General features: G+C 39.2%; 1 protein-coding gene across 10 annotated transcripts in view; it reads left to right on the top strand.

Annotated features, from left to right (window-relative positions):
• EPS15 (epidermal growth factor receptor pathway substrate 15) overlaps nt 1–20,284 on the top strand; it is a 46,569-nt gene continuing 26,285 nt past the window's right edge. For 3 of the 10 annotated variants that reach the window (XM_027462496.3, XM_027462500.3, XM_027462499.3), the window contains exons 1-11: nt 3–204; nt 7,799–7,840; nt 11,483–11,572; nt 11,922–11,969; nt 12,971–13,066; nt 13,494–13,559; nt 13,962–14,087; nt 14,520–14,579; nt 14,900–15,100; nt 16,718–16,863; nt 17,715–17,874. In XM_027462496.3, coding sequence (XP_027318297.1) covers nt 178–204; nt 7,799–7,840; nt 11,483–11,572; nt 11,922–11,969; nt 12,971–13,066; nt 13,494–13,559; nt 13,962–14,087; nt 14,520–14,579; nt 14,900–15,100; nt 16,718–16,863; nt 17,715–17,874 — 1,062 coding nt within the window. In that variant the 5' untranslated portion in view covers nt 3–177. Of the gene's footprint in view, nt 205–3,457; nt 3,577–7,798; nt 7,841–11,482; nt 11,573–11,921; nt 11,970–12,970; nt 13,067–13,493; nt 13,560–13,961; nt 14,088–14,519; nt 14,580–14,899; nt 15,101–16,717; nt 16,864–17,714; nt 17,875–20,284 lie in introns of all 10 variants that reach the window. The other 7 variants (XM_027462501.3, XM_027462493.3, XM_027462494.3 and 4 more) reach the window with 5 other exon arrangements.

Below are 20,284 nucleotides of genomic sequence, written 5' to 3'. Positions count from 1 at the left end.
CCGCCCGCTTTTCCTCTCGGGGGCGGGCTCCGGCTCCAACGACTCCGGGCGGGCGGGCGGAGATCCGGCGCCGGGTTTTGCCCGGGGCCCGGCCGGGGAAGTTGCCGAAGTTGGGCAGCGGGCGGCGGGCGGCGGCGCGTCCTTCCTGCGGCCCGGCCGGTGCATGATGGAAGCAGCATGGCCGCCCACCTCTCCCTCACGCAGGTACCGCCCGCCTCCCTCAGCCCTCGGGCAGGAGGTTCGAAGGCTCAGGGCCCTTGGGGAGCGAGGAGCGGAGCGGCTCGCTGCCGCCTCGGCCGCCCCTCAGCCTGCCCCGCCGCCTAACGGGCGCCTAACGGCCGTTGGCGCTGTCAGGTGGCGGCTGAGGGGGGCGTGTGGGGAGGTTGGGACCCCCCCCGTGTGAGGGAAGGAGGGGAGAGGGGGAACCCCGGGGGTCGCCGCGATCCTCGCCCGGCCGCAGGTGCCTCTGCCCCGGGGCAGCCCGCAGAGCTCGGGGCCGCGGCTGGCAGCGCCCTCGGTCTTTTGTCTCTGGGAAAGGCAGCAGGCGCCGGGCGCAAATAAAACAAAATAGAAAAAAAAAAACCACCAAACCTGCCCTCCGTGTGGTGGAGGGGGTGTGGGGGGCACCGTGGCTGTGCCCGAGGAGCTTTCGGGCAGGGTTGGGGGGTGCTGGGGTTGTGCTGGGTGCAGAACAGCTGCGAGGATGTCGCTTAAAGGCCTGTTGCAGCGGTGTCTTAGCTCCAAAGACATCGCCTTGGAAGTCATTTTATTTCTTTTTTTGTTGGCTGTGTGGTGTGGGGGCACCCCTTCCGCACGCTAGCTTTACAGGTGCCTAATGGTGAAGGACTTTGCAGGTCCTTGTGATGAAGGACCTTGCATAGTCCTAGAGCTTGGACAATTTTGGCATCTTTAGTGTCCAGGTGATCTCTTTGCCTAAACCTCTTTGTTGCTTGAATTTCTTCCTCGATGGTTGTAGAATTCCTCCATGTGCGTGCTTGTACCCTGTTGAGACTGCTTCGTATTCCCCAGAGATTTGTTAGGTAATAGACTGTACTTCTGGTACTGTTTTGTTTCATGTAGCAGGAACATGAGAGGTTCTCGTTTCTACCTGACATAAGCCCGAGGCAGGCCTGTCAGTGCACACGCTCCTTGCTTGGAATGCTTCAGTCTGATCGTCAGTTGTCACACATATGTAGAAGCTGGTAAAGAAGTGTGACTCACTTACACATGCATGAGGAAACCAAAAAGTTCAGAGCCAGACTACTCAGCTGGCAGTTATTCCATTCTGTAGCTGACTTGTGAGGAAATCCTCAACCATTTCAAGGAAAGAAAGGGTTGTTCATTGAAAACATGAACTCAGTGTTCTCAAATACATTGAGAAAGCATGTATTTAAAGGTCTAAAGAAATAAAAGAAACATACTTGTGAAGGTAACAGTACTCTCTGTGAAAGCATGCTTTGATACTCAAAAATGTTAGGTTAGCATTTTCTGTGTCTCTTTTAACAGTCTTCAAGCAAAAGAAAAACGTTTAAAGCACGCCTTTGTTGAAGAAGGACAAAGTTTTCCTAGACCAGTAATTTAATTCTATGGGCTATTCCATGGGCATGGGCTCTTCTGGCCCTTTTTTTGGGGAGAGGGGAGGAGTGCCTGATACAGTTCTACAGTGCAACATGGCTTGCAGGCTGTGTAATCCTTTCATTGTAGAATTTGCATACTTTTTTTTTTGTCACGTGAAACAGGGACTAAATAGAAATGTGATAACATTGACAGGAGCAGAAAAATGGCCAGTGTCCTTAAAACCACTGTAACTACAGCTTACACCAGCGGTTAAATTGAGGAAGCTATTTCTGTTGTTGTTGACCATTTGTGTGGGGAGTTCTTTTTTGGGGAGTGGGGAGAGGAGGAGCGTGCTTTGAATAAAAATAATCTAAGAAAGTCAAGCAAGCCTAAAGATCATCTCTTCAATATGGGCTCTAATTTCAGGCATTTTAGAGTTACGAAAAGTCTGAAGTGTTCTGAATCCATTCCGATGTAGTGTGAGGAAGTGAAAGTGAGTACGGGGGTGGGAGGGATGGTTGCTGGCTGCAGTTAGATCGATTACTGACACCAGCGAGACAAACTGTGCAGGCTGGTGCTTTCTGCTGTAAACAACGTGCAGAGAGTAAGAGGCAGTTCTGCTTGACCTGCAGCCGAGCTCACAGTTGTCTCAGATTTTCTTTCCCCTTCCCATGTGGTTGTGACCGATTTAACACAACGAGGAAGTCGGGTGTTTCCAAAATCAGACTGGGGTATTTTCAGATGGCTTTGCAGCTGCAATGCCTGAGAGTGCTGCCCATTGTTTGTTTGAATGTTACAGCTTCGTTTAAGTAACATGGAGCTTTCTGTTGGTTGATAAGTAGAAATATTTCAGGCCTGTGTAGCTGTAGTGAAATTCATGACACCAAGCGTGCTTGAAGAGTGTTGCAAAATGAAAATACTTAATCTGAAGTATCTTGTTCTCCAAATTTTGAACCCCTTAAGCAATATCTTGTTGCCACTTGCATTTGCTAGGTGAGTGTCGTGGTCTGAGCAGAACTGAATTAAGTGTGGAACTTCTAAGAAAACTTGTACCAAGTGAATGTTTTGTTGTGGTTGCCTTCAGCTTGGAAACAGCATCAGTGAGAAGGAACTGTTCATATCTAGCAGTCATCCCTTGTTGGGAAACTCAGATTAAGCTATAGCCAATGAGAAGAATTATATTTTATTTTTGATCTTCCAAATACGGCTGCTTATCTGGTTTAATTAATTTACAGAGGAAGGAAGTGAAGACAGAAGATGCAGAAAATACGTATTAAGAGTGTGGGCGATGTTTGAAGGCTGGTGCAATGTGGACATTCAAAAACTTCCTGTTGCCACTGAAAATTAAAGTGGTAGTTCAGTATGAGAAACTGCTCGTGTGTGTTTGAAAGTTTGAGGACATTAAGGTGGCACTCTCCCGAAGTATTCGGGGAGAACAGAAAGATAACTTCTTGCTTTCCTGATATTATGAAATACGTCTTTTGTGAAAAAGTGGTGGTCATCTTAAAAAGTAGCTTTGAGCTCCTTTAATAAACAAGACAGTCACGTAACAAGTGATTCTTATGTACCCCGTAATGTACCCTGTGTCTCAGTTCAGACTTCAATATCTTGTCACAGGTCCAGAGCGCTGTGTTTCATTGTCTAAGGGATGCGCTGTATTATAACTGAGGCTAAGGTGGACACCTGTCTGATGCATTGCCAGTTACTGGAGTATATAGGACGTAAATACAGTATGAATGAGTCTTGTAGTAATGGGTATGATGTAATGCAGAGCCAAAAAGCAAAGCTTACCAGTCACTTAATTCTTTTTCAGCTGAGGTTTGTGGCAAACTTTCTATTTCTGTTAGGGATCAACGCAGTAATAGAACCAGGATCTTGATCTTTATTATTATTTTTACAGGAATAAGAAATCTGGTGTTCCTCTTTGTCCTCTATGAAAGATGAAGAAATCTGACTGTGTGCACGTGTTTATGTGTGTTTAAGCTTGTGCATGACCAGTCCGCCTCTCCTTAAAAGCAGGTAGAACTAAATTTTTGATTGATAGCACACCAGCCATGTTAGATAGTAGCTGAAAGGCCGTGGAGCTGCTTTTTCACGTTTTACAGACTTTGTTCAGTACTGATTATAAGATAGTAGAGGCTTCCTGTAGTGATTTGAAAATGGAATTGAACCATATTTAATTAGGCAGCGACAGCCATCTGCGCAGAGAAGGTGGCAGAGTTTCTGCGCATGCTTCAGCTGTTCAAGGGGAATGAAGGTTCTGACTCTGAAGTGCATGGCAATATATGTGCATATAAATTTGCTATAAATACTTTCTTATCTTGTGTTATTGCTGTAGGGGAAAACTTTAATCTCAAGGAAGCTTTCACTCAGGAGCTCTGTTTAATGTCCTCAACATAAATGTAAGGGAAACAATGTGATTGCAGCAACGAATGGGCTACTTAAAGTACAAGCACATAAATCTGGAGAGAATGTCTGCTCTTGTTTAACAGTTTTGGAATATCTAACGCTGTGTCATCAAGTGATTGTAGAGGAGCAGCGTGGATATTTTTTTTCACCTAGGTGGGATAAAATCTAAGACTGGATGGAAATAAGTGAATGTGCAGAATGTGCACCAATAATTGTCATTTTGGTCCTGTGTTGTATGGCCTGGAACAGTGATTCTGTAGCTCCCTCTGTGTCCGTGAGACTAATAGTACCAATGTCAGTGTAGTAATAAAAAGACAGTAGTTAGAGGAAGTTTTATAGTGTGTGTGGGGGAAAATAATACACAAAGGCTGGATTCAGATCCTTCTTTCAAGGGATGCATTGTGTGTGTATGTCCTATAACCAAGCACATCGACTCCAAGCTGAAGTCGAGTTGTTCTTGGTCACAGAACAGAAAGTGGTAGAAAGCTTTGCTGTGAGGCACTTCAAATAAGAGAGAAAAACAACAGGAAAACGTTTTGTTGTCCTTTGGAAAGGGCATCATAATAAAAACCAGCTTTCCTTAAACTTACCTGCTTTTTGGCGTTGTGCCTTTTATTTTTCCTTACTTGTTTAGCTCTTGCTCATATTCCTACACACTGCTGTAGAAGGGATTCCAGGCAGAATAATCCTTGGATGTTGCATTTGTCTTTCTGGGTTAACTTCATGCCGTTCTCAAACTTTGAGGGAGCTGCATTTAGTGGTGGAAGAGCGCTGAGAGGAACTCCTTGGAACTACTTGTACTTTAATCTTCCTTCCTTTTTATTTTTCGGAAGTGGAGAGCCAGGGTCTGTGCTGCACTGCAGAGGAACAGTTCTTTGCCACCCTAAGGCTGCCTGGGACCCAGGAAAGAGCAAGAGGCTGTCTGCATGCAGGACACTTACTGCCAGGTTGTGTCATCTGGCCTGGAAGCTGTTTTTCTCTGCAGACAGCCTCCAACCCTGGGCTCTTTAACTTAGTGCAAAGGAAGGCTGTGGATGGCGGGGTGGCCAGCCTGGCAGCAGTGTTGTGTTACACCTAAATGTGAGTGTGCCGGGGGTGAGAACCTGGGGGCACGAAGCCTTGACTGGCACCACAAGATGAAAAGGCAGGTGTCCCTGAAGGTGGCTTTTATTTCCTGGGTTAGCGTTCTGAAGCTGGTTTTGTCACAAAGGCTGTAATTACTAGAGCAGACATGACTCTTGTGAAGTGATAAACTTCTGAAGGGAATCCTAATAACGTAATTCTATTTTTGTGTGCAGTGGAATCTGACCTTTTCTCCCTCCTTCCTTTCTGCATTGAAAACAAGTTGAATTTACTGTCTGCAACTGCGCGTTATAAATCCCACAAAAAGAACGCTGACTAGAAAATCTTACAGCAGCGCTTTAGAGGATGTAGAGCAGCGTTTTTCTTCTTCTCTCAGAAGATCAAGAATATCCCAGACATTTATATCTTTTATTTTATACTTCACAGGAAAAATAAGTCTGTAACTAGTAAAAAAAAAAAACAGTCTGGGAATTTTTTTGTTACTATTATTCTATTTGTCGTCACAGGAAATTCCAGTTATTACAGCGATACTGATGGTCAAATGAGTATTGGACACATTAATGAAATCAACAAGAATTGCTGGCCTGTGCTCCAAGCGCTGAATGAAGAGATTGTTTTGCACTTAGTGTTTTCATGGCAGGACTCGATATTTCCAGGAGTGACAGTGATAGGTCTGGCTGTAAGAATGAAACATTTGGCTGAACAAAGGGGGATATTGGGCAAGAGGGATGATGGATTGATGCTTCAAGGGTGCGTGCTGGCCGACGTTGCTCCAGTTATTTTGGTCATAGCTTTAATTTGATTCTGTGTTTATGCTGTTACATTACAATGAATTAATGAACTTAGGAAATATCTGAATGTTCAGGAGAGGTGCTCCTCTAGATTGCCACTGAAGTTGTAGCTGAGCTGGTAAGCAGAGCATTTGTCGTTAAGTAAATATAAGTATGCTTTGGGGCACGCTGGAAAGTGACAGAAAGTGGTGGTGTATTGGTGCTGCGGTGGTCAGGTCTGGCAAAGCGTGAATGTATTTCGTCAGGCTGGTTTGAGGGGTATGTAAATGTCTGCCTAGGTGGTGGCTGAAACAATAAACCTTTGGGTACTGATGGCGGTTTCCCAGCATGTGGAATTTTGTTACCACCATGACCCCAAAGAAGTAAACAAAAACCCCAAAAAGTAGAGACCAAGCAATGCTGCAAGGCTCTTAGAAACGGAGTGCCTGAGTGCCTCTGGGGCAGCGTTCTTGCTGAATATTCAGGTTTAAAGATCTAAAAGCAGGTGCTGCTGTTATCTCTAGCTGTTCTGTCATCTGCCTCGTGGGGTGCTCTGTTAATACAGCACGCTTCCTGTACTTGAACAGGATCACACTAAAACCCCCATTTCTAAATAGTTTCTGAAACCAAAGTTTCCCAGTAAATATTTTTTCTCAATAAATGTTCTTTGATAATCAGCATGTGTGGAAGTCTGGCAGCTTCATTAGCTGTTGTTAGAGGAAAACATGTGTTTGTATTTAAATAGTTGCAATTTACATGTGCTGTAGTGAAGCCTTTTCTCTAGCTCTGTGATTGGCAGAGCCTAGCGTATTGTTGGTTTCAGTCTTTCAATGCAAATTTCTAAACTTTAAACCAGGAGAAGCTACCCTGTTTGGATTCAGTTTCTGCAAAGGTCTGTGCGTGTGACCCAGAGCTTTAAGATCACATTCCTCTTAAGGGGAAGGAAAATTCTAGTTTTTTGGATCATATTCAAAATAAGTTTTTTATGACATGGAACTCACTTTAACTTTTATTGTGCTTACGTTTTCCAGCTGGGCTTGCAAAGGCACCCCCATTGCAATGATTCTAGGCTCACCCTCTGCATAAATGCACCCAGTCATGCACACAATACACAATTCATGCAGCGTGCACTTCATGAAAGCAGTATCTAATTTTGTGCCTCTTACTTCAGGGAAAGTGAGGGAACCCTATCAGTACACTTTTGGGGAATCTCTTGACCGAAGGTCCTTGGTACAGGAACAGATACTAGTTTACTAACTTCTTTGTGGTTTCAGGCTTTTTGTTTGTTTGTTTGGCTGAATAGAGTTTCTAAGAATGGTTCAATTTAAAAAAAAAAAAAAAAAAAAAAAAAGAAGCCTTTACCAAAGATGGCATTTTATCTTTGTTCTCCTAAGTTTAGGTGAACACTAAGTGTCTGGTAGGTGGCAGTGGATTTAAGGCAGAGGTGATCTCTGGCAATGATTCAAACTGGGGGGAAAAAAAATAAACTTTTTTTTTTTGCATCATTGCTTTGGATTTAGTTGTCAATCCAAATAATTTGAATATCTGCAAGTTTTGCAGACTAGTTGTGTATGGCACTGAATTCTAAAGAGTGAGGTAGTAGATAATGAAATAAAACTGTCTGGCTTTGTATTTATTAGTGAGCACTTCCTAGACTGTGTCACTTCAGGTTTCTTCTCGTTTGTCTGTATTTGATGTCACTCAGGAATTGCTGTCTTGTACTGCCTAGCCTGCTGACCCATCTGATAGTAATCTGATAGCGGTTAGTATTGCTGCCTCCAGAAAAGAAGTCTTCTAAAAGTTACTGTATAAAGAGCAGTCATAGTCCTAATCGTTTTGCAGAATAAATAGAATTATATAAATGCTTCATGTTTCCCTGAAGACCAGAAAAAGTGTTTTCTAGCTTTAGCTATATAGGTTGAAGACAGTTGAAATATGGATTTTATGGTTAATTCTATCTTTTTTTTCTTTTTGTATAGCTGTCAAGTGCAAATCCTGTGTATGAGAAATTCTACCGACAGGTATGTATATTCTTGTTGAGAAAATGAAATTTATTTTATACAGAATATTATTTCATGCTAGACTTCAGCATGGCTAGCAGTGTGTAAATGACTGAATTCCAAGGCAAACACTTCACAATATATTTTTGTAGTAACTAACACTTGGGTCTGAGCTATATCAGTATAAATGTAGTTATAAGATGACTTATTTAATGTGTTAGCAAACTGCTGTGTGTGTGACATCCATTACTTTACAGTTATACCAGACCATTAGCTGTTGGGATGGAGTATATCCTTGCTAAATACTGTGGGGATATGTTTTTTTTTCTTTTCCTTTTTATAAATGAAGCTGGTGTTCTTGTGTTTGTGGTCCTGTTAGGTTTATGTCAGACTTCAGTCTCATTTAAAGTACGCCCCGAGGTTCTTACCAGTTGCTATAAGGGGTGAACTTTGGTTGGAAGGCCACTGAACGCTGAAAGGATATGTGTAGTTCATGCAGCTCCCCTCAACAGATAAATCTTTTGACATGAGAATTTTATTCATTGCTTATCTGTTATAGTTAGATCCTGCAACAGTAAGGTGTACTAATTTCTGTAAATATAGCTTTTTGGAAAGAAAGCCATTTAAACTACTGTATTACATCAATATTTTGTATTCTGCACATCTAATTATGTAATGACAGATATATGATAACTTTTAAAGAAACATATAAATGAATTATATATAAAATATGCCTGTATATATAAAGACTTCAATAACTATTGAACCTCAGAAGAAACCTAGTAGGATGCTTTTTCTCCTTTTGTGCAACTGATAATGTTCCTGTTGGTTTGTTGTAAGACAGGATATAGTGCATATAACGACCTTTTTATTTAAGAACTTCTTTTGGTTATCAACACTAGAATGCAAGCTGCTCTGCTAGGGAAGAGAGAAAACCGTGATTCCTATCAACACTCTTTATGGATTGTGCTTAGAGGATTAATCCGTTTCTCAAGTGCATAAAACTATATCAGCCTGTGATGTCTCAAAAGTTTGAGCTCTTACTTTAAGGATTTTTCTCCACTAAATGGGAGTAGCAGTTTTGAAGTTGCTGAACAGTAAGAGAGAGTTTACCTTGATCAAAGTTGGGATGGCTCCTGAAGGTTGAAGGAGATAATATCACCCTCGCAAAATTGTCTTTCAGTTTGATGAACAGATCTGCTTTGTATCTGTCCCTAGGAATTAAAGTCTTTTAGAGAATCCCATATTATGGTGAGTGTTACAAGGTCACAAGGCAAGGAACTCGCCTTTCTCCATGTTAGGTTTCCTAGCCCAATGCTACTGACTGTGTCACTGCCTCGCATAATCTTTGCCACATAACTTGTCTGTCTCTTCAGCTTAATTGCAGTTGTTTAACCATTGAAGTGTGAAACCAAAAGATGGGTACAGAAAGTGAATTTCAGCACAAGTGTGATCCTGGTTCTGAAGTCGCTTAACATCTTGGATTCATTGGCTTACACAGCCTGATGAAATCAGAGCACTGTTTGTTGTCTGGCAGTGTACGGTCACAGGGATTCCTTGAACCTGATGTTACTGTTCGTTATATTGTGCCAGTGGATTTGTTTTCTGTGGGATTAGTCTTCTGACTTGCTCAGCCAAATGCTTTTTCTGCAAGCGTTTTTCCTAAAGAGTAGCTTTGGAATGTACTATGTCTAAACACTTCTAGTTGCACTAGATAACTTTTTCCTTCTCCCCCTTTTATAAGGATATGTCAGCTTTTCAGAATAGCCATGTGAGAAAGACATTTCCCTCTGTCTTCCAGTACTACCAGAGCATGTCTTGCTTCTTTCATACCAGAAGCACTTAAGAGCATTCCATACAAATTGAGAATAAATTCATCACCTGAAATAGCTCTGATGCTTAGTACTCTGCCAGTTCTATCGCAGAGTTAGTCATTCATTTTACATAATGTGTATTGTGAAATGGCAATTAAATCCTGGGCTTTGTACTTAGAATGCGGTTGAAACCTTAACCTGTCAATAGAGATGTTTCTCTTTTGAATAAGTTCTTGGTTTTCCTTTTTTTGCTTGACCATACCTAGACTGATGCTCAAAACAGCATGAGGTTAAAGGATACGTTTAAATATGTATGATAAATTAGCAGGCAGTTACTTGTGCTGCATTGTAACAGGTAAGCAGTATGCCTGAGCTGCTGCTGAATTCTTGATGAGTCTGAATTTAAATACTTTTCACTGTTACCTTGTGACCTAGGTCACGTACGTTTTAAAGTTTTAATAATTTCTGGCCCCATAAAAGACAACTTGCAGCAAAGTAGTTGTTGGTTGATACAGCTATGAAAAAAACAACGCCTGCTTTTTGCACACTGGGGTGGGAAGAAAGCTGTACCAAGCTGATAAATACCTGCTCAGTGCAATGGTCAAGCATAAGCCAATTTTCTGCATTATTTTAATACTTCCTAAGTACCTCCATCCCAGCATACAGGAGTCAATAGTTTGTTAAGAAATGGAAATCAGACTTTTTTTTTTTTTTAAACAAAAAAAAAAACCACCACCTTCATTTTGAGGAATTACTTGAACAGAAAAGAAACTGTATCCACATCAGATTAAGTAAGAAGCTTGCTTAAATCCCTCAAAATCTCCTTCCTTTGGGTTGGAAGTTAGGAAATTAAAAGTAAACACAGCTGATATTGTATTGCTCTGACTTTCTTGAAAGCTAATAAAAATCCTAGGTTAAAGGTTTTCTGAGTGGATGCTAAGAGTACTTGGCTTATGTGAAAGATGGGCTCCTCTAACTGAAAAGGGGACTTGTTGCAGTGACTTGGCAACTCCTTGCCTTTATTATGAACAGCGCTCCCACACAAACTGAAACAAATGATTTACAAATAATTAACAACCTCTCCTAATCAGCCATATTAGCTGTGAAAGTGAAAACATCTTTTGTTTCAAACCTATTAAATAATGTTTTCAGGATTGCTTTTGGAGTTTTTTGATGTATTTTAGAAGCAGAGAAGACAATCTTCAATCTTTATCTACTTCGGCGTACTTTGCAAATAATAAATTCTCTGCAAGTCTTTTACTTTCTAGTTCTAAACAAATATTTGGGAGGTGTTTGCTTTGAGCACCTCATGTGTGCTGCATGTGTGAACTTTGGAAGTTGGATTTATGTTTGAAACATAATATTGAATATAGGCTTTGTTTAAAGAAATCTGTGGGGCTGTAGGTGATGGCTTTGCATCATCACCAAGTGTTCTGCTATATGTACTCAGTCTTGCTGTTCTATGTGAAGCATCATTCACGCTAGTTATTCTCAGGCTAATCCAAAGACAGCCGTGATGAGTCAGTGGTCAGCAAGCACTTAAAAACCAATGGGCTTCAGAAGTGGGGGTACCAGCAAATCTAATGCTGGGGTTAAGTTACTAGCATGTCCTTCAGTTTTCCATGCACGTAGATTTATTGGTACAATTTCAATTTTGATTCTGTTTCTTCCTCTCTAGGAAGTGTGGAAAACATTCTGTCTTGCTTCTTTTCTGTCCTTTGAAATGTTTATCACGTCTCAAATTCTACATAGTTTCGGTTCTTCGTGGATAGGAAGACTGCTTTTGAAGATTATCTATATTTTTAATCTACAAAGCTGTTTTGTGATATGAATTGTTTTCTGCTCCTAGGTTGACTCTGCCAATACTGGAAGAGTGTTAGCTTCTGATGCAGCTGTTTTCTTGAAAAAGTCCGGATTGACAGATTTGGTACTTGGGAAGGTATTTAATGACAATTGTTTAACTCTGCTGTCTCTTGCTTTAGTTAGTATCCTCTATAAATTAAAACACTTAGAGTGGTAGCACAGGATACATGAACTTCCCTAACGCACTTTCAGTTGTGCTATCTAACCCTTTCAAACCTGAGCAGCTCTGCTTGTTGTAATGTGTATGTTGTTTGTGATGGAAATTAAAGCAATATTTAAATTTGTCACCAGAAGTAACTTCTATCATGGAAGTTAAGAACTAAACTTTCATCCAAGAATTATATCATCGTTAAATTGAGTGAGAACTCGCCAGATTCCTTTCAGTGTTGTAGAACATCTGTCTGAATATTCTTTTTATGTTCTAGATTTGGGACTTAGCTGATACTGATGGCAAAGGAATCCTGAACAAACAGGTACGGTTTTATGATGAATGAAGTTACTCTATGCATTAGCAAATCTAGAAAAAAATATAAACATTAACATTTCTGGTTCAGGAAAGCAGTTTTTATAGTGGGATTCTTTTCTGGTATGTACTCCCCGTTTCATTGTAAGCTACAATAAATAAAGCAGCCTTCAGCTACTTCATTTGTTTCTCTTGAAGTCACAAAATGAGCTGTTACATAGCTGTGCAGTACCACTGAGGAGTAACTTAAGGTCTAATGGTCTGTATTAAGGTAACTTTTCCTCTGAATCTTGGGGGGAATGTAATGCCAAAATTAAAATTCTAGTAAAATCTTCAAAATTTCTTTTGATCTAGTTTTGGTGGGTTTCACATCAGTTCATTCTGTTTGGAGCTGTTCTTTCAAAGCTGCAGCTATGAGCAGTGTATCAGTCAGACTTCCATATCAGTGGTGCATGCGGTGTGATCTGCTGAAAAGCTCTGATGTGATGTTTCTGTTTGATGGTTTGAAGCACAGTTACTTAAATAATGGCCTGCAGAGAGCTAGCTGCTTTATTCCGTGGTAGGAAAAGATGATTGTAGCATCTATTAAACAAATCTTTCATCAGCCTTCTACTTGAGCTCACCTTTCTTGTACGCTGTATGTTTCTTTCCTCCTCCTCTGTCAACTGTCACCTTTGGGATTAGCTCAGTTCCTTCAAGATAAACAGCTGTAATTGCTACTTCAAATTTCACCGCTCTGTCATAGAAGAACGTAGTGTGGAGAGCTGATTACACTAGCCAGGAACCTACTAAATGCTTGAAGCTAGTAATTACAAGCTTTACTTCGCCGGAAGAATTAATCAGTTTTTGACTGCTGCTCACTGTCATTTTGTGACACATACCATTCCTCCTTCCCCCCAGCCCTTTGTGGCCCTTGTATACAGAACGATACTAGAAAAACTCCTAACTCTTCATAAACTTGTGTGTTTTAATGTAACAAAATTTTCACCTTTTTTTTTTTTTCTCCTGTAGGAGTTCTTTGTGGCTTTACGACTTGTAGCATGTGCGCAGAATGGATTGGATGTTTCCCTGAGTAGTCTTAATTTGCCTGTTCCTCCACCAAGATTTGTAAGACTGATGTATATATTTAAAATGAACATATTAATTCATTAATAAGAACTGCTTTGAAGATAACAATTAGGGTTTGGTATAAATTCCAAATATTTTTGGAAGTAATGTTGTAGGGGAGGGGAAAACAGGACAATCCAGAATTAGAATAAGGTGCTACGTGTTCTGGTCAGGGACTTAAGTATAAAATTGTGTAAAATTAGAATATATATGGTATTTGTTCTATTAGTGTTTTCCTTAATGGAAAAAACTTTTTAAATTTCTTATTCTAAGTTTTGGTATCCTTCACTTAAGATATGGGTGACTAAAATGCAGTACAGACTTTGAGAATCAGTCACTTCTCAAATCAGGGAGTTATTTTGAAAGGTCAGAACCAGTTCTCTTCTGATGTGTTTTTTTTCCTGTTGTTTTTTTTTTTTTTCATTAGACTGATACTAGCAGTCCTTTGCTACTCAATGCAACAGCATCAAGTGATGTACCATGGGCTGTTAAGGTAAATACAATATTGGTTTGTGATCTAGAACTATGACGTGGTTTGCAAGCAAACAAATCTTGATGAAATATGATGCTGATAACTATAGTTCACAAAGTATGACAAATTGCCATTTCTGTCAAATCTGTAATTGGTCTAGTAGACCTGATTTGATTGGGTGAGGGGAAGGGAATGACACTTGGGAAACCTTGGGAAAAATCTGATTTATTCAGAATAGTTACCTGAAGCTATGAAAATAAATGAAAGACTACATCTCAGTGGGTGTTGTGTGAGCTTATGACTCAAAAGAAAATACAGAAAAAAAATCTGTGGAAAAAATACTTACTACTTCTGAAATAACGAGTGCTTCTTAAACTGTGAGTGATTGTTTCCATAATTAGTATTTTTCTTCTGTTCCTGCAGCCGGAAGACAAGGCCAAGTATGATGCTATTTTTGACAGCCTAAATCCCATTAATGGACTATTGTCAGGGGATAAGGTGAAACCTGTACTCCTTAACTCAAAACTGCCAGTGGATATCTTAGGACGAGTAAGAATCTTTTTAATTAAGCATTAATTTGCAGATGATAACTATGCAACACTCAGCATTGTCTGTTTTTCAGACTGTTTGTAGTAATGCACCTAACTTGTAACTACTGTCTTACAGAGTGAGAAAATGCAAAAATAATCTTTGATATTCTGATAGAGATTGCATCTTACTGTTAATGTACCAGTTTTGTGTATGCTTTAACACTCTGTTTAGGACAGGGTGTCATTAGCACACTGTCTCCATCTTCAGATTCTCTTCCTTTGCATGGTTTCTATGAATGTATATTGCTCCCTGAAATCTAATGCTGTTAGATTAATAGAACTTTGGATATACTTGGGGGAGGCTGTTCTCACATTTGTTTTTAGTAAGGTTGTAAATAGGCAAACACTACAGTTCTGGCAAAAATCCCTATATTCTGCTTTTGGTTGGTAGGTGTGGGAATTGAGTGATATTGACCGAGATGGAATGTTGGATCGCGATGAGTTTGCAGTGGTAAGTATGTCTTGGGATTTTGGAAGTCTAATGATGAGTTTAAAATGGATGAGTTGTATGTTAACTTTTGCCTGTATGGTTTCATTTATTACCTTTATTTACAACCTTAATCAAGTCTTAGTATTAAATTAATGTGAGACTCAAAAATAAGTAGTAATAAAAAATGCAGGTCGGAAGACAATAAGCTGCAACTCTGTTCAAGGGGCTTGTAAAGGAGAAACATAACAGAAAACATAATGGAAAACATGCTACAAATTTATTTCTTAACTAGTGTCGTCCTCCCCTTCTCCAGTATTCACATGGTTTGTTTTTGTGTTCAGGCGATGTTTTTGGTGTACTGTGCGTTGGAGAAAGAACCAGTGCCAATGTCCTTGCCTGCAGCTTTGGTGCCACTATCCAAGAGAAAACCCATTAGTGTTCCAGGAGCAATGCCATTAATTCCATCTTCAACATCAACCAAAGATTCACATCAGTCCTTGCCACCTGTAGGCATTTTAGCTGCCAAAACACCATTGTCACAGGTACAATTCTGAAGTGAATTGGGGCTAAAAGATTTGTTCTTAACGCTGTGCTTTGAGGTCTGCCTATGTGAAGTGTCTTGATATACGATTTTAATTTCCTTCTTGTCCTATTGATTTGTTGATAAAGTTGAGGAGGCTGATGGGAAAACCAGGTTAAGAGAAAGGATAACAGAAAATTTATCTTCTACTGTTTTTAGATGCCTTCAAATATAAATGGTTGGATAAAAGAATTATTTAGTAAAGATTATTCAGATATTTAAAAAATAAATTATTTCAAAACATGAAGTGCAACCCAAAGGTCAGATTACTAAGGAAACAGTTTGTAAATGTAGTCCAGATACACTTAGGCAGAACGGAAGTGTTCTGGCTGAAGACTGATTTGAATATGGCCACTTTTTAAAACAAATTGTACTAATGCATGTGTACGTACATGTATGTTGTGTATGAGTGTAGTTTGAAAAAGTTATTAATAAAAACAGAATAGAGAAGCAGAATAGATAAATGAAAGCTATGGATAAAAGAAGACTAAAGGTTTGGCATATCCACATAAATACATGAGATCTGGTGTTCTAAATGTAATGATTAAAAAATTTAACTCACCCAGAAAAGCATCTTACTTAATCCTGGTCACTTTAGAATCCAGAAATTGGGAATGTGTCTTTACAAGTGGATTATAATTTACTGCTTCTATTCAAAAGAGGAAATTATTGAGAAGGGAATCTGAGGTAAGAACTGTAGTACTTTATGCATAAGATGCTGCCTGGATATTTGGGCACCTGTATTTGAGTGATCAATAAAAAAAATTAGCATCTTAATTCTGGAGGTTCCAAGGTTTTCATCTGTCAGTTTGCTTGACTGACATAAGCCCGTGTACAATATGTATTACAAAGCCCGTGTACAATATGTATTACAAAGCTGGATCGGCGTCTTGGTGTATGTTTTTTGTACAGTACCATTTGGAATTCATATATTGTGTGTTTATACGCTGAAATTAGCATCCACGAGCATGCACGTATGCAGCAGCTGAAGCCATTTTCACTCAAAAACAAACACACACCCTTTCTCTGTATAATAAATAGTATGGTATTTGGAAGAATTGCTGAAGTAAGACTTGTGGCTCTAGTTCCCATCTTTACATTGATGAGAGCTTCAAACCTACAATTTAGAACGTCCCAACTGTTAACTCCATGCTTGACCAGTTCTTCAGTCCCTGCAGCTAAAGCTCTCCAGCTGTAAAGAGGAATAAAATGGATGGAGCCAGACTGGAAGCAGGGCTTTGAGTACAGTGATGAGGGCACAACTCAGTGCTAGGAGATCTGGACCTCAAGGAATACTTCTAATGGATAGGCAAAGAGGTGGAGCAGTATCGATCAGCCATGGTGTTTCACTGGTATAAATACTTTTGCTTTTGGAGTTGCATGTGGATGTCTGTACAGGACTATTTTGGGCAGTAAAACTGGTTCATAAACTAGGCATCTATACTACTTTTTAAATATGTGCTGTAGTCCTTGAATTATGTAACTTTTGAAAGCATATAACTTTCTGACAGAGCTGTCTTTATCTTAGCATTTACTATTTTTCTCCCCCTCTTCTACCTTCCCCCTTCCCTCCCCTCAGTGGGTTGTATCGCCTGCAGACAAAATTAAGTATGATGAAATCTTTGTGAAAACTGACAAGGACATGGATGGATTTGTGTCAGGTGTGGAAGCCAGAGAACTATTCTTGAAGACAGGACTGCCTTCTGCTCTTCTTGCACATATCTGGTAGGGATTATTTTTCCTTGACAGCTGTTTAGGCGATGGCATGGTTCTTGCTCTTTCCTAGAACTTTTCATGAAAAGTGGAAGCTGTTATTTTTGTATATGATAGCGTGGCCTCTTTATTAACAGTGGTAACTTACTTGCTTCTAGTAATGGACAGAAGTGGCGGGTGAGGAACAGGTTTATGCTGTGAGTTATTTCCTAGCTGGAGGAGGTAAAGAACCTGAACAGATGGTTACAAACAAATACTACACTTTAGCTGAATACCTGATTTAAGGCAACATAATGTCTCAGCATTCAGATACACAGCAACTAGCCATCTGAGGATTATCTGTGTAAAATTCTTAGCATGTAAGATTTATGGCCCATATAACTGTGTGACTCGTTTGTCTTTTGTTATAGTCAGTAATGACACCTGCTGTGTGATGGTGTGTTTTTCTAAATTTTTCCCCACTACATGTATAAACTATTTCATGACATAAAATGTCATTTTTTTCAAGGCATGATTAGCATAACTTTATTTAGGAAAGTCAGAAAAATTAGACAAACTTGTGTTGGCTGTGAGAAGTGCTTTAGTTCAGCAGTAACTTCAGTTACAAATATTCTGGTATTATGACTCAGTCCTGATTCTGCCTTTTACGAGACAAAAAATTGCTGTAACAGCTGTGGAAATTGCACAACCACTTTCTCTTTGCATTCTATGTTTGTGTAATGTTTTCTATTTATTTCCGTGCTGTACTTATGTGTTGCATTTTTTTTTAGGAGAGGAGATCACACAGTAATAATTGTTACATTTCTAAATAACAGCAAGTTCAGGAAACTTGTATGATTTATTTCATGTGCATCTCTGTCCAGGGCTCTCTGTGACACAAAGGACTGCGGGAAGCTTTCAAAGGAACAGTTTGCTTTGGCTTTCTATTTAATCAATCAGAAATTAACAAAGGGCATTGATCCACCTCAGGCGCTGACTCCAGAGATGATTCCACCTTCAGACAGAAATGTCAGTTTACAGAAGGTAAGGACAGGTTTGGCATGTTCGGTATAAATTTCAAACAAAAAAGGTTAATTTCAAAAACTACACAGGAAACACCTCAAGTACTGGCAGACCTAAAGAATATCATAATATCAGGAAGAATGAACAAGTCTTGATTGCAAAGAAGTGACAAAACACTGCTCCATTCATGTTTCGAAATGAAGCTGTCATTTATTACACCTGCCAACCAAGCGGAGAGATCTTATGTTGAGAAAGCATTATTTTCTATTTTGAAAGAATAATTCTTTTCCTGTCTAAAGAAATCTTAGTTTGCATCTGAAGTAACACGCACAAGTTTAATGTTGTTGTCCTAATGTGTTCTCAATTACCTCTTTTGCGTTTCTCTTTTTGAAAAAGTCTCAAAACTGAATAAAGTTTAAATACTTAAAGTTTTAAAAGTAAATGATCCACCATTTTATTCTTCACAGATAGTTTAAATGTCTTCATAGCCTGTTGATTGCCATCTATCTTAATCCAACATTAGATTATACCTCAGTGGTTCAAGTTATATTTATCTGAATGGCAGAGGTCATTGGAAATTCCTACTTGTTTTACACATCATAAAGTCTTATGTTTGTTACCTTTTCTTGGTTGTGCAAAACATTGACCTAATTCTACAACTTTCTTGAACAGAATGAAAAATTTACACCTGAAAAAATTTAGAAACTCAAAATTTGGCACTACTTTTGAGTTTCTGTAACTGGTATCTTATTTCTTTTTACATTCTGTTTTTAAAAAGTAATTGCTTTATTTGCAACTCTACTAATCTTTTTTGTATGTTTGCTTTCCTTTCTATGTCTCTTTTCTAGTTTGGACTGTTTTTTCCATTCTGCACCACTCTGCTTTTCATCCTTATTATTCTGTCAGTTTGTTAACTCTGCTTTCTCAAGGTTAGAGAATCTTTGCTTTTCTAATATTTACTGTCTGTTGGTTTAATAATGAACATCCTTCTAAGACTCTTAAATAATCACTGAAATAGCACAGCACTTTTCTGAAGTGTCACAACATGTTGCTGTCTCAGATTATTGCTGGTTTTCCTCATCTGGAAGAATTCCAAGGTGCTTTGCAAATCTGAACTGCCATAGTGTCCTTAATTCGCTCCTGTGCAGAAAATGATTTGTGGGGTGGACTTCTGTGGCTGTTACGTGTTGGCAATGTGTGCTGCTTAAACTTAAGAGAAGATGCTTTGTATTACTCGGTTGAAATTGCTGGGGAAGTGATGACAGAGTAGTAGCCCAGTGTGACAGTTGACAGTTTCCATTAGGACTGATATCCATGGTTTTGCTGATTGTATTTCAGAAAATGTAATGGTCAGAACACATTAGATGAGATCAGCATTGTTTACTGCTACTCTATGTACGTTGTCGTCACAGAACTCTTAGAGGTCAATTGAATTTTGCAGTGTTTTTGCACTGCTAACATAAAACATGAGGGTAAGAATACTATGAAAGAAGGTAAGAGATGCCTTCTAGTTAGCTTTGTAAATCCTCAGCAAGAATTCATTTTACTAGAGTGAGCTGGAGGTTTAGCTCATTTTGAGGTTTTTCCAAAGAGATGCTGCCCTCTTGGTTGATATGAAAGAACTCTTTTTGCATGATTATTGTTCAAGAACTGAACCAAAGGATAAGAGCGGTGTGCAGAAACAGGTTTTTAGCTTGTTTTCTTGAAGTGGTATGGCTTAAATAGTAAAAAACACTTAGGGCTTCCTCTTCTGACTTGCTATATAAGAGTAGTAGCAGGAATATCAGTAACTATGATGGTAATCCATTATATTTTTGAAGTATGGAAAGTTAACTTGCTGTCCTTCTTGGTGGATGTTCAGCAATATACGTGCATACAAATTCTGTTCTCTGAAGTTTTGTTTATTTACAGAATTTCATTACCACAGTAGGATGACTTTTATTTCAATTGTGAAGCTTGAATGCAGATGCCATAAATGGGAAACAGAGCAGCAGTCTATTATTTGTTGTCATTTCTTTACCTAAAACTGTTTGTAGTCACAAAACTTGAGCTTGTATTACTAGCCATAAAATTTAACTTTATATGCAATTTCCTTTTCTGGAATTTTGACAGGAATTGACTTTTATTGCTATTTTGAGTTAAAAACTGAAGTGTTGCTTGCATGTGTGTTGCAGTGTGGAAAATGGCAGCAAATAATTCCAATTCCTGTCTTTTTTTTTTTTACTTGTAAAATTAAAGCTAAACTTGGCTTTTGTGGACTGCCTCTCTCCCTAAAGTTCTTACGAAGAATTGAAGATGAGATTGTACTATGTTTTGTTGAAGTTTGAATTATTGCGTAGAATTTCTTCAGTTGACTAGAGAGAGAAGCACAGAAAGAATTTGTAGTTGTAGCTGATACCACCAAGTTTTCCTTCCTCCTTCTTAGGAGAAA

Source organism: Anas platyrhynchos, chromosome 8 (genome assembly GCF_047663525.1).
Source record: "Anas platyrhynchos isolate ZD024472 breed Pekin duck chromosome 8, IASCAAS_PekinDuck_T2T, whole genome shotgun sequence".
NCBI lineage: Eukaryota > Metazoa > Chordata > Aves > Anseriformes > Anatidae > Anas > Anas platyrhynchos.
Note: the sequence above shows the minus strand (reverse complement) of the source record. Positions and strands in the feature narration are given on the sequence as shown.